The sequence below is a fragment of the Dasypus novemcinctus genome, chromosome 8 (genome assembly GCF_030445035.2).
Source record: "Dasypus novemcinctus isolate mDasNov1 chromosome 8, mDasNov1.1.hap2, whole genome shotgun sequence".
In the NCBI taxonomy this organism is placed as follows: Eukaryota; Metazoa; Chordata; class Mammalia; order Cingulata; family Dasypodidae; genus Dasypus; species Dasypus novemcinctus.
The window spans coordinates 34,448,938-34,463,536 of record NC_080680.1 but is presented as its reverse complement, the minus strand read 5'-3'; the positions used below and the strand labels follow the sequence as shown (position 1 = coordinate 34,463,536).

Below are 14,599 nucleotides of genomic sequence, written 5' to 3'. Positions count from 1 at the left end.
TACTTCATAAATGGTGTGTGTTCATTGGGAGGCAATGTGTAGTTGTCTCTTGCTACGGCCTCAGCAGCTGTTGGGATGCTCAGTACTGTGATTTCTCGGTATTGTGAGGCTCAGTCCATTCATTCATCAGAGGGTGCAAAACAATGCTCCAATTCTGTCATTCTTTCTTTGTTTATTAAGACGGGCATTTCTATTTTTAAAATTTCCCTTCATCACTATTTGGGTACTCATAGGTACAATTCCTATAAGAAAGGCAGGGGGAAAATGCTTGTTTTCCTTTATCAGCTTTCAATGAGTTGGTCTCCTGGCACCCTCAAAAACATGATCTTTTTTTAGTATCATTGTGAACTCATGGATTTAAGAGATATATGTTTCCATCCATTGCAATTATCATCCCTTTTGAAATTCAAATCATCCCTTCTTTGGCCAATCAAAGCCAAAGTTGGCTCCTGAATTCTTTTGATCCAATCCTAATAGCTTTAATTTCTGGTATAAAAGTTCTTTTTTACATTTATTGCCCCAGACCTGGAACCCACCATTTCTCCAAAGGAGTTCTTGGTAAGGATATTTAGGGACCACAATCTAGGCATTAGAGTGGGTTATTTCTTGGCCTTTTCAGTAAACAGAGTAAGGAAATACCTTTTTTTAAAAAAGGATAAAGGGGAGCAGATAGAGCTCAGTGGTTGCCACGAGCTTCACATGTTTATGTTCCTGGGTTCGATCCCTGGTACCTCCTAAAAAATAAAAAAAATTAAAAATTGTTCATAAGTTTATATGAATCCTTCGGTTAAATTTTTGGATTAAAGAGTTTCACTTAAGCCCTTAGGTCTTACATCAGTGTCTCCTTTTTCCCTTACGGAAAATCCCCAAGTTAGTAACACCAGCATGAGTGTCATTCGCTATACATCACAACACATTTGCAACAGCCCAAGGACACCACCTACCGACACTATCATCACCTGTAAGGTGACCAAACATGATTTTAAAATGGGTTTGAAATTATTTTTCTCTCAGGTATATTCCACAGAAAGAATGTTATAAGCTACTCGGAGTAGTTTCACTGTCAAACGTAAATTTAATTTGATTTTTTAATTATGTAAAATATTTACATGGTCTAAAGTCAAATAATAGTACCAGAAAAGACTAAATTCCCTTCATTCTCTATAGATGACCATATTTTTTTAGATTATTATTTAATCTTCCCTTTTTAAATATAAGCAAGTACAGGTATATTTTGTGCCCTCCTTTCTGAGATAAGAAATAAAGGTTTAATGATTTTCAAGACATTGTAAAATATTTGGAGCATAAGTATTAAGAATGTTAGTGAACTTTTAGGCCAAAAAGCAAGAGATTTGATAATTTTGTATTTTTTTTTAATGATAATTATGTGAAGGCTTTAAAACTTGTAAGACCTCATGGTGGTGATCAGAAAGAGAGAGAAAAAAATCAGTAAATTTTTTATTAATGGACTGAAAATTAACACACACAAAACCAATAGAGTTGGTATAGAGATTTTACGTGTTAAAGACACCAATATATTTAGAGCATCTCCAAAAGCCATTCCTATAGGAAACATGTTCAAAGTGGGTTTCTTGAGGAAAGTGATTTTATTCACAGATCCTTGAACTGATATTCTGTTTCATAGATCGAATTGCACAGAACATCATTAAGTCCCATTTGGAGACATGTCAGTACACCATGGAGGAGCTGCACCAGCTGGCATGGCAGACACACACCTACGAAGAAATTAAAGCGTATCAAAGCAAGGTACTCTGGGAAACTGTGGGAACGTTTTTCTGTGATTGCTGTATTTCTGGGTTTCTCAATCTTGCATTATTATGTATCTTGGGCCAGATAATTCTTTGTGAGGCTGCCCTGTGCACAGTAGGATGTTTGGCAGCATTCTTAGCCGCTACCCACCAGATGCCAGTAGCACCCCCTTCACACACAGTTGTGAAAACCAAAAAGATTCCAGACATTACCAAATATTCCCAGAGGGGCAAAATGACCCCGATGGAAACCTCTGCCCTCTCTAAGTGACTGGAGAGACTCTACCAACATCAGATTATTTTAGGATATCTCCTAAAATATGGCTTCTTGGCTCCAGGCAAGGAGCAGCAACAATTGAGCAGTGGCAGAAGTAATGAACTGCAACACAACAAAGATGTGGAGCAAGCATTCTAAAATATTTTTTCTTGCCCAGGTCAAAAAAAAAAAAAAAAAGAAAAAAGAACTCACCCCACCTTTTATTTTTTATTTTTTCATTATTTCTTTGTGCCCATTAGCAATGTTTTTAGGAGAAAGAAATTGTCGTTATTCATTATTCACATTACTTTGTGTGGGGATTGAAATTCTGCATTGCAAGATCTACCAGTAGGTAGAATTTTAATAAAATATATAAATGCATGGGTGTGTGTCTAAATATATGATTACACCATACTGATTTTTCTTTACTGGAACAATTAAATCTTACTAGTTTTATTTTATTTTATTTTATTTTTATTTTTTATTTTTAAGAGGTACCAGGGATTGAACCCAGGGATTCTGTATTACTTAAGAGATTTGATTTAATACCTTTTCCCTTGAAATTCCTTTCAGACCCTAAATTCTGGAAAAAGAACATCAAGTTAAAATATTAGAGGTTTAGTGTCCGTCAGATACACATGAAAATGACATCGCAGGAGCCTGTGGCTTCATTCCCTATTCCTCAAAGCAAGCCTTTGTCCTATCATCCTACATTAAGAACTTGTGTTTCTTTAGGTGAGGTTAAGAAAAGGAGGAAGAGGAGGGGAAAAAAGGTAAAGCAAACAACTAAAGGAAACTATCTTTGCATACTGCATGCAATGTTTCCATTATTTTAACCTCATTTGTACTTTTATAATCATAGTGTACTGATCAAACAGATCAAAACAATATTTTAGAAAATATTGCCTACCTGTTTTAAAGGAATCAGGGAAATTCCTACCTTGGGCCCCTAATGACAGCTAAGTACAAATAAGGCAGCCCCAAGTACTTTATTGACTCTGGAAGCTGTTCATTGCTCTGTTCGCAGTCTGTGTTTTCTCTCTAAAGTCCAGGGAAGCACTGTGGCAGCAGTGTGCCATCCAGATCACTCACGCCATCCAATATGTGGTCGAGTTTGCAAAGCGGATAACAGGCTTCATGGAGCTCTGTCAGAATGATCAGATTCTCCTTCTGAAGTCAGGTGAGCAAGGAGAAGCATCATGGGGCAGGAGGCACCTATTTTAGACCAGATGTGGTGGATCCTTAGCACTTTGTCGGTTCTAGAAAATCCATCTTCCAAGATGTAGTTCACTTTTACCACCCACATTGTCAGTTAACTCCCAAAGGAAACACTCAGTAATAAAAATGCCCGGATAGTCATTCAGTCCCCCTTTGATGTCAAATACAATTTTGCTTATTGAAAGTAGAGCTATTAATTGCAGAGGTTGCGATACCCAGCTTGACAGGCAGTGCAAGTAATTAGTGTGTTAAGGTAGCTGAATTGCTGAGCTGGTGCTAACACATACTCCTTGTCTTCTGTGGGGGAAAAAAAATCCGGGCTAGCTGAGCTCTGCCTCTGTGGTCATTTCCAATCATTTTAATAAGGATAGCCTGCAGCCAGTACACCAGGAAAATCTCCACTGTGCTCGAATCTTTCCCTCCTCCTTCCCTCACATGTATTCAATGACACATGCACAATCACTTAAGAAGCACCTCAAAAAACTATGCATGTGATTGACTTTGCAGATGCTCTTATCCAAAGAGGAAAAAAATTCTTGACCCCTTTTCAAAATAGAAAATGAAGACCACTGTGGTTTGTTACTGTAGAGGTCCTGGGCCACATTATAAGAATAACATACTTTTATATGTATAATACCATACATGTATTTCTTTAGGTTTACCTATGATAGCTCCTTAATCTTATAAGACTGATATTATTTCCATCGTATGGAGGACCTGAGGATTCAGAGAAGTGAAAAACCAAAGCCAATGCATAGGGGCAAAGCTGGCATTTGAACCAAGGTCAAATAGAGTGGTAATTCTAAGTTGCTGCTATTTCTTTACCAAATGATGCAAGTTCGTGCAAACCTTGACTCAAGCACTAACATGATATATCAGTTGTCTATTGCTGCATAAAAATTGACCCCAAACTTAGTTAAAGCAATCATTTGTCTTGCTCTCAAATCTACAGTTTGGAAAGGGCTCAGCAGGGCTCCATGTAGATCCACTGAGGTGACGCCACTGGTAGAGGGATGATCCGCTTTCACATCGGTTCACTGGCATGGCTGGCAAGTTGTGCTGGTGACAGTCTAGAGCTCACCCAAAGCTCTGGGCTGGGGACCTCAGTTCCTTTCCATGTGAGTCCTCCCCACCCCAGACTTAGGATTCTTCACAGCATAGTTGCTGGATTCCAAGAACCAGCATTCCAAGAGAACCAAGCAGAAGTGCCTAGCATTTTTCTGACTTAGCCTCAGAAGTCTATGGGCCATGAGTCAAGGCAGTCACTAATGTCCCCCAGGTTCAAGGGTAGGGGACACGAATTCTGTGTCTTGAGGGCGTGTGACAAAGTTCTAGAAAAGCATGTAGGATGGGAGATATTTTTGTGACCATCTTTGAAAATAAAATCTGCCACACATGATATAGGACCTTGAGTTAATCTCTCTAGATTCTCATTTATAAAATAAATAAGTGGACTAAAAACAATGATTTCCAAACTTGGAATTATATCAGCCGAATCTGAGGAGATTATTGACAGGAGGAATTCGAAATACCAACCCAGACCTAGAGAATCAGATCTCCAGGAGAACCCAGTTTTCAGAACTTCTGAGTCTCAAATATAACCAGTCAATAGATTGACCTCTGGGAACCACTGGATCACATGATCTTTAACAACTTTGCCTGTTGTAACAATGTTGACTCTGGTATCAAAGGTCTCGTTAAGCTTCTTGTAAAGTCATTGATAAACGAGGGCTCACAAAACTCCCCAGAGGTGGTTATTGCAAAGGGCAAATTTGAAAATGAATGTAAGGGTCCTAGGAGAGTGTCAGGCACAGCATAGATTCTCAATAGTTGGTACCTGTTACCATTTGTGTTGGAAAGTCATTGTTTCAATTAATATTTGCAAATTCCCTCCTAGGTGTAAGCCCCCATGCTAGGTGACATATACTACGGAAAGCAACGAGAAATCAGCAGAGGAAAGGAAATAAAATATAGACATAAAGTTAAAGTGGTGACTTAGGAAGGACACCAAAGATATGGCCAAACCACCTGTTTGAGGTTCTCATACATATTTGTAGCTTCTGAGTCCAGTTGTCACCTTCCAGCACCCTCTTGCCAAATGCACCATTTCTCCACAATTTGGGGAAACTATAATAGCAGTAGTTCCTAAGGATGTCAAAAATGTTCAGAGGAAAAAGAAAGGTAATAATCTAACTCATTCATAATAAATAAATATTTATTAAGTGCCAGGAACTTTTCTAGGTCTAGGAAATGCAATTGTGAACAAAATAGCTCTAACACCCATTTTGCAAACAAGGGCTTACAATGAACTCAGAGAAATTCTAGATTCATAAAGGTTAAATACGTGTGTTCATATCAGGACTTCTCAGAGGCTTTGATCTGCAAATGTTGATTGTAACTCTCTGAAGAGAGATAATAATCAGCCTTTTGCCAAAGCCTATTTGACCAAGAATCCCTCTTTTGAAAAATGTCAGATGCAAACGGTGCCCCAAGAAACATGCTAGAATCCCTACCCAAAGTCATCATGTGCTGAAATATGCATGGACTATGTTATACACTCCATGTGGCATATGAAGCAGAGAACAAGTTTTCCCAAGAGCAAAACTACAAAGTTAGCAGTCCAGACTTGCCCTGCCTTGAAGCTCCTTTTTGAGCCATTTTTCATCAATTGTGTATTAAAGAACTGAAGCTACTTTTAATATTAGTCAAAAATAAAAAGATATTTATGACACCCCTCCCCCAAAAATGTTATTGCTGCCCTTCAATTAAGCCATTAAGCCATCTTGTAATTATATTTTATCTTTGTTTCCTCATATACGTATCAAGGGAGCTTTATTTCTAATATCATTTATTTTTTTATCTGGGAGGGAATTTTGAGGTATATTCTGTATATGTGTGTCTATATGTGTCTGTAGGTGTGTTTTGGAGGTCTTAAAATCTCTTTACCTTTATGCTATAATAACCTCTTTATTACTGTATTTTTTATTTATTTATTTTTACTTATAGGTTGCTTAGAAGTGGTTTTAGTCAGAATGTGCCGTGCCTTCAACCCACTAAACAACACTGTTCTGTTTGAAGGAAAATATGGAGGAATGCAGATGTTCAAAGCCTTAGGTAAGTCTCTCTTTGATGATGGCACAATTATTGGCTGCCATCAATTTCTCCACCTAGATTGGCAGAGAAAAGTGAAATACCTTAATTCTTCAATGTGAACTAATCTCTCTCTATTCAGTAAGTGTTGGACTAAGTCAGTCTCCAGTGTTTTCTTTTAACTCTCCCAATCAATTGTGGTTCCTAATACGGAAGGAAGAAGAGAATCATGGGACCTATTGAGACCTACCACACCTCATGTGGAAATAAAGACTGCTTTATGAAAGCTGGAATGTGTTGCAGGTCATACTTGTAGAGTCAACTTTTACCTTCTTGTTTACTGCTTCACGAAGTAGTAGACCACTTTTGGTCAGTGCAAATGATCTTTTAAATTTCTTATGGAAACTAATAATTATTAGTTAAGATGCTCAGTTAAAAGAAGAGTTCCTTCACCTGTTTCTCACCCAGAGCAGTGAATTTATCCCTTTTAATCCATCAATTTCTGCAGGCACAGATTGAGTTGGAAATGACCAGGCCAAATCGATCCACAGGCCATTCTTGTTGGAGGGCATGGACAGTGTCAGCCCTTGTTGGGAAGGTGTATCATCCACATTCAGGCACCAGTGCACATGCATGGATAAGAAGAACATTAGCAAAGATGGGCTGATGCCAGGAAAGGTTTTAACGATTGATAGTGTGCCATTTGTTCCATATCCTGCCCACTAGCCTTTCACCTCTTGTGCTGTTAGTTGATATGATAGCCAAAAACAAGTCCATCAGGGCTGGCAATGTTTCCCTTCTGCACTTGATACACATCCATGTCATCTCCAAGGCTAGATTTTCAAGAAGGGAGGAGAGCCTTGGCAATCAACATCAGTATAGTTCCAACTTCAAAAAATAAACATTTACCAGGAATCGGTATAGGGGTAGAGCAATTTTTTGCCAAAATTCACAATAACTAAGGAAATTACCTGCAAGTCCTTAAATAAAAGAATTCTAGTCCTCAATAAAATTTCCAGGACAGTTACCAAATTGAGAGGTACCCTATCTCCACTCTATAAGAAGTTTCTAACATCTCAGTTGGAGTATCTGGACACCTTAGGTTCAAGTGCCACTAAGGCTGTCCCTTCTAGTTAAGATTTAGGTTTTCTATGAAGGTCAAGATACCCGAATCATTTTTTTTTAAATTTTTAGTTGGAATAATTTCAAATTTATGGGATTAGATTCACATTATGTATTCCCAGGTGGATATTACACTGCGAGGCACTCCCTGTCCATTGGCCCTCATTGATTATGCAAATTTTGATTATCTGATCAAGATATCACCCAATTTCCTCACTTATTACTATCAAATACCTTTCATGTATTGGAACTTGGAAATATTTTATCTAGGCGTCTAGTATGCAAATCCTTGAATAACTTCTTAATGACAAGATTTTTCTTATGCCTGCACCGTTCTGTTCAAGTATTTTAATTTAATCTTCCTTCTTCCTTTATAGGTTCTGATGACCTAGTGAATGAAGCATTTGACTTTGCAAAGAATTTGTGTTCCTTGCAGTTGACTGAGGAGGAGATTGCTTTGTTCTCATCTGCTGTTCTGATATCTCCAGGTAGGGAGGCCTGAGGTCCTTTACCCTTTTTTTTAAAACATATTTTACATTCTTTGACATTAACTTATGACTTTTTTTAACCAGTTTTACTATCTTTGACATATCTTTTGCTTTACCTAAGCCAGTGTGTTCAAAAGACACTTTCAAGGAACAGTATTTTCTTCAGCAAGCTTATGATGTTTTTGGAAATGCAATGAAAAATAGCCTCAAATTAATTAAAATGACCAGTTTATCTCAAAAGCAGTCATTGTACATATGATAGAGGCCACTCCAGATTCAGATAAGCAAAGTTCTTCCTTAATAGATAAGTGAAAACAGATAGTGGTTTGAGGTACAATTAAGTTCTGTTTTAACTGTAAGAAGTATAGAAATAGGAAAAAAACAAAAGTCCGATATGGTGAGGCTTGGTAGAAGCAAATCTAAATGACAGATCCAGCATGAGGGCTAAAATAAGTTAAAGGTACATTTTGTCCTCTTTAACCATACCTCTTTCATTGGCTTTTCTACTAAAATTAATGTTGGTGTGCTCACTACAGGCAAAGACTGGTGGCTCTTAACAATTGTAGACGGTTTAAAAGGAGAAGAGGTGTATTAGTCAGCCAGGGGTGCTGATGCAAAATACCAGAAATTGGTTGGTTTTCATAAAGGGTGTTTATTTGGGGTAGGAACTTACAGATACCAGGCCATAAAGCATAAGTTACTTCCCTCACCAAAGTCTGTTTTCACATGTTGGAGCAAGATGGCTGCCAACTTTTGTGAGGGTTCAGACTTCCTGGGTTCCTCCCTTCCTGGGTCTTGCTTCTCTCTAGGTTCAGGGTTCCTCTCTTCCCATGGCTACCTTCTTCCTGGGGCTTGCTTCTCTTTAATCTGTGTGCTTACTTCCTGGGGCTCCAGCTTAAGGCCTCAGCATCAAACTCCAACACCAAAAACCTTCAACTCTGTCCTTTGCCTTGCCCTAATGACATGGCCCAATAAAAAGTCCTAATCATAACTTAATCATGCCCAGGTACAGACCAGATTACAAACATAATCCAATTTCTATTTTTGGACTTCATAACCATTTCAAACTGCTACAAGAGGCAAGCTCACAACTTCTCTGATAAAAATACATTAATTACATTTTTAAAAATATGATGGCAGTGGAGTATGGCTCCTAAAGGCTGCCATTGGAAAGGGAAGAATCTCAGAAGTGGAAGTAGACCTCCTAGTACCAACTCTGTCACCACTGATCTATATGACTTCAGGAACTTTAGTTTCCTTACCTGTATAATAAGGGAGCTGTACTCCATAAGAGCTAAGCCTTCTTCTTACTCTAAACTGCAATAAAATACCAAAAAGTTTTCAAGGAAGTGAAGGTGTGACAGGGTTTCTGGATCAAATAGAGTGGTAGCAATTAAAATACTTTTTCAATGTATATGCCAGCTTGAAATGAATAGAATCCTAATGAATATGCAAATTCAGAGTCACTTACTTGTCTGTTCTGTTAGATTTTAGGTTTGAGGTTTTGTTTTGTTTTTTCTTTTTCTTGTTTGAGGTCCTGGGGGCTGGGGACTGAACCCAGGACCTCATATGTGGAAAGCCGGTGCTCAACCACTGAGCCACATCAACTCCCCTGAGTTGGTTTTTTTCTTTTATTTGCTTGTTGTTGTTTTTTTTTTTAGGAGGCACCGGGGAATGAACCTGGGACCTCCCATGTGGGAAGCAGGTGCTCAACAGCGTAAGCCACATCTGGGCCATGTTCTGTTAGATTTTAGGCCAAGGTGAGACGAGACACACTTTTAGTGCTACACTTGGACATGTCATTCTAGCTATTTCTAGCAAAAATACCAAGACTTTTTATCATCTAGGCTTTATTATTACTAATATAATTCATGGTAGTTTTAACAAGGGTTTTTTCTCATTTCTCTTTTCTTTTAACAACTTTATAAAATTGGAAATCAGTTATTACTAATAGTTTCTTTTTTGTGGTCCTGTCTAAAACCAAGCTGTTCCAGTGGATCTTTTTTTTTTTAAACTCTAGAAAGGTTCCCAGTCCTGGAAACACAAAGATAGATGAAAGTGACTAGAAATGTTTATTCCTGATAGCAGTCACATCCCAGATAATTTTCCTCCTACCATTTTTATCAATGTATTTTTTTCTATTGGTTATACTGTAGCAATAATAATAGAGGACTAGTTTTAAGTCTGTGAGTTTATGGATGAGGGAGGTGGTTTCACACTGGCTCCTGCTTACTCAGAAGAAGCACAGCAAAGAGCCACTCTCCTCTGGATATGTTTGTGGCTAATCAGTAAATTCTTATATGTATATATATTGCCCTAAATAATCATGCTAGTGTCTGAGATTCCACTTCCAGTCTCCTTTATCCACGTGAGACTTGACTTCCTGTTGGGGGACTGATCCGGGTATACAAGTGTGGAGTTTTTCTACTAGGTAGCAACACCATATACATGGAAATACGGTGATCTCCTTTGGGCCCTGACCCCACTAACTTCTCCTCTTCCTTCCCAAGGGCTGCTGGCAGCATATATTTAAGACATATTTCAAACTTGCCTTACTGTAACTCAGACCCAGAGAATATGAAGGGCTGTGAACACTCTGTGAAGATGGATTGCCCCAGAAGGAAGTCAAGACTTTTCCTTAAGAGTTAGAAATCAGCTGAGCTGTTTAGCCTTTTTCTAAAAAGGACTTCATACAGCCATCAAATTCTGCTGAGTTTGGAAGCATGTGATTTGGCCTTATACCTAATGAAGCATCTTCCAACTGTGGTACCAACCCCACACTCAGAAGCTTCTGCAGCAACTTATTTGCCAACCTAGCCTAGTGCCATATTCAAAAAGAGAGGAAATACAGATTTCCAAGATGTGTAGGCTCCATCTTGTGCCAGGTTCTACCTTTCTCTCAGGCTCTAGCCAAATAGCCACTATCTTGTCAGCTCCAGATAGCTTAGGAAAAAGAGAGGGAGGGACACTTAATTTATTCTGATTGACAATTGTCACTGAAGGCTTTTGTGCTCACTTACGTAAGGGTTTGCTGAACTGTTGTCCCTGTTCTGTCTAAGATTACAGAATCAAGTTTCTCACCTGACCTAAACTGTGTTCAGAAGGATCATGTCCAAGTTCTTTTCCATGAGTATTTGCTCAGCATTTGGAAATTTTAGGCATCTCTTCCCTGAAGATCCAAACTAAGGCACTGATGCTGGGCTGTATTTTTTCACCCTGGTTTACAAAGCTCCAAGGAAGAAAAGAAGAAAGAAAGGGAGGGAGGGAAGGATGGATTACCCTATCCACTCTTTTAAAATCCAATATAGAAAATAACTCTCAGGAGTAAATTTTTTTGTATCAATTCATATTTATGCTATATAAATTATAACATAGGTTCAACTTTATATCTGATGGATAAGAAAATAAGCTGAGAAAGAGAAGAGAGATCATGAATATCAAAAACATTCCTATGCAATAGACTTTCTTCTCAAGTGAAAAAATTTGTTTTCTTCACAAATCATCAAAAAAAAGAAAACAACACTAAAAAAACATCTAGGCCTATGTCCAGAGAAAGAGTAAGGATGTAAATTGTCAAGACACACTAAGAACCATAAAGAAGTTTGAACCCATGTGTCCTTCCACTCTTCTGATTTCCTATGTAAATATACTGTACATTATTGTCGAAGTTGCCTTTAGAAGCTATTTTTTTGTCTTTTTTTGTCTTTATTTATTTTTTAATGTTACATTAAAAAAATATATGAGGTCCCCATATACCCCCCACCCCCCTCACTCCACTCCTCCCCCCATAACAACAACCTCCTCCATCATCATGAGACATTCATTGCACTTGGTGAATACATCTCTGAGCACCGCTGCATCTCATGGTCAATGGTCCACATCATAAGCTATTTGGAACTAAGTAACGTTAAACGGATCGGAAATCCAGCACTTATATTTATAGATTAATATTATCTGCAAAACTTATGCTCCTTCCCCTCATATCCATTCATTTTCTTTTGTCAGACCGAGCCTGGCTGATAGAACCAAGAAAAGTCCAGAAGCTTCAAGAAAAAATTTATTTTGCACTTCAACACGTGATTCAGAAGAATCACCTGGATGATGAGACCTTGGCAAAGGTAGGGTCCCCAGATCACAAACCCTCTCTCAGTGAAAGAGACTGCTGTGAACAGAAGGGGCCTAGTTATAAAGCAAGGGAAATTTCCCAGCTGCAGCCATTTCTGAAAGTTTCCAAAAGCTGCATAAAATTGGGGTGCATGTTTTTAAAGGGAGACTAGTAAATTATAATAAATTGAACGGAGGATGACTAGAGAAGGATAATATTGACAGATCTGAACCCAAGGCACAGGAAAATAGATCAGATGAACTAAGGGTGTTTCATTGGAAGACCAAGAAAAATTTGAAGCAAGGAAGCAGGGAGCAAGTCTTCAAAATGCATGTGCAAAGAACACGAAACTTTGTTCCAGGTCAGGAATCAAGTCTGGGTAGAAGTTAAGAGTGGGTAAAATTTTATTTACAATAAGGGAGCGCTGTCAAAGGAAGAGAATTGTTGAACAGAGGGATAAACCACTGTGTGAAGTAGTGAACTCCCTGTCACTGGTCATTTTCTAGTAGACCCTGTCTGGTCATTTCTCAGGCAGGATGTAAAAGATGGTCATACCCAAGGTGGAAGATTAGACTGAATGACTTTTTAAATTTACCTTCAACTCTAATCTTTTCATGCAGGATTTTAAAAATAAGTTTGAAAGACCCTGCCCTGGATTCTTTCCAAATGAAATATCCCAGGGGCAAAATGCATGCAATATGCCATCAATTTATTGTCTCACCTTCATTAAGAATGGTGATCTTTTTTTTTTTAATTGACTTTGTAATAATATTACATTAAAAAAAAATATATATATATATGAGGTCCCATTCAACCCCACCACCCCCACCCCACCTCTCCCCCCCCCCCCCACCCCCAGCAACACTCATTCCCATCATCATGACACATCCATTGCATTTGTTAAGTACATCTTTGGGCACCTCTGCACCTCATGGTCAATGGTCCACATCATGGCCCATACTCTCTCCCATTCCATCCAGTGGGCCCTGTGAGGATTTACAATGTCCGGTGATTGCCCCTGAAGCACCATCCAGGGCAGCTCCATGTCCCAAAGACGCCTCCACCTCTCATCTCTTCCTGCCTTTCCCCATACCCCTCAGCCACCATGTCCACTTTTCCCAATCCAATGCCACCTTTTTTCTGTGGACATTGGATTGGTTGTGTCCATTGCACCTCTATGTCAAGAGGAGGCTCAGATTCCACATGGATGCTGGATGCAATCCTCCCACTTTCAGTTGTAATCACTCTAGGCTCCATGGTGTGGTGGTTGTCCTTCTTCAACTCCATCTTAGCTGAGTGTGATGAGTCCAATGAATCAGATTGTAGGTGTTGGAGTCTGTTGAGGCTCAGGACCTGGCTATCACATTGTCAGTCCAAAGATTCAAATCCCCTAAATATATCTTAAACCCCAACACTAACTGCACCTCCAGCACATTAGCATGAAAGTCTTATGAGGAGAGATCCCATCTGAGTCCAGATTCATCACACATAAACACCATTTCCAAAGAGGGGCCATCTGACCTGATAGTTAACCCCATCGGCCATGACCATAACTCCCATGGGTCTCTTTAGCCCTCAAAGGAACCAATACCTGGGGGTTGTATCTGCTTTATCTGTCTCTCAGACTCTGCTCAGTTGTGCATAAGGGCAATCCTTCTGACAGCCTCCAGACTCTTTTTTAGAGACTCGTAGCCATATAAACTCATTTCTCCTTTCCATTTCCCCCTTACATTAGGTCAAACAGCATTTTAAAGTCATGTTATTTTATGTAGACAGGGATATTCTGCTGATAAGAATGGTGATCTTTAAGAAGAAAAAATTTGTTTACTAGAGGAAAATGATCATAAAAGGAAGATGTAATTTTCTAATGACTGATAGTCAACATTATTCTAGATTTTGAAGTATCATTGATATCTTAAGAACAGGATTTCTTTAGAGGGTAAAAAACTAGGAAGTGGAGCTTATTCTTGGTTAAAGATGATAGAAATCCTGCTCTTTATATTTTTGTCATTAAAAACCCTCCCACTCTGCCCTTGAAGTTCTTTATTTTTAAAAAAGGGCGGGAGGGTAGAGACTATTTGTAGAACATCACCAGGTTTTACTTTGCACATACAAACACTGCTATAAAAAACCTCTGTGAGTTAAATATATTGCTTCATTATGGTAACATTTTGTTAAAATTAACACATCACTGGGAAGAACATTTCCACAGTAGAGAGTGATAGTTATTTTCGTGTAACTTCTCACTTACTAGCAGCGTGGTCAAGGACAAATCACCTGCTCTCTGTACCTTGGTTTTCTCCCAGTCAAAAGTAAAACTACAAAATGCTTTCAGATTTGCTGGGCAGAGAAGACTGTAATGTGAATATATTCATGGCTCTCTCTAGCTCCCAGTAGCATATATACATAAATACATCTGATTTACTAACGTGGAAGGATGGCTTCTGCCTGTAGGGTCTCCAAAGACTTTGGTCCCCATATTCACCTGCCGAAAATCAAGGTCTTGATGAAATCCAGAGATGCACACAAGTTGTTCCTAGTGGTTGACTGC

At 38.7% G+C, this 14,599-nt stretch overlaps 1 protein-coding gene across 1 annotated transcript in view; it reads left to right on the top strand.

Annotated features, from left to right (window-relative positions):
* Positions 1–14,599, top strand: part of RORB (RAR related orphan receptor B) — a 191,428-nt gene that overhangs the window by 162,763 nt on the left and 14,066 nt on the right. The window contains exons 5-9 of the mRNA XM_058301665.2: positions 1,646–1,767; positions 3,073–3,205; positions 6,250–6,357; positions 7,833–7,943; positions 11,949–12,061. Coding sequence (XP_058157648.1) covers positions 1,646–1,767; positions 3,073–3,205; positions 6,250–6,357; positions 7,833–7,943; positions 11,949–12,061 — 587 coding nt within the window. The remainder of the gene's footprint in view (positions 1–1,645; positions 1,768–3,072; positions 3,206–6,249; positions 6,358–7,832; positions 7,944–11,948; positions 12,062–14,599) is intronic.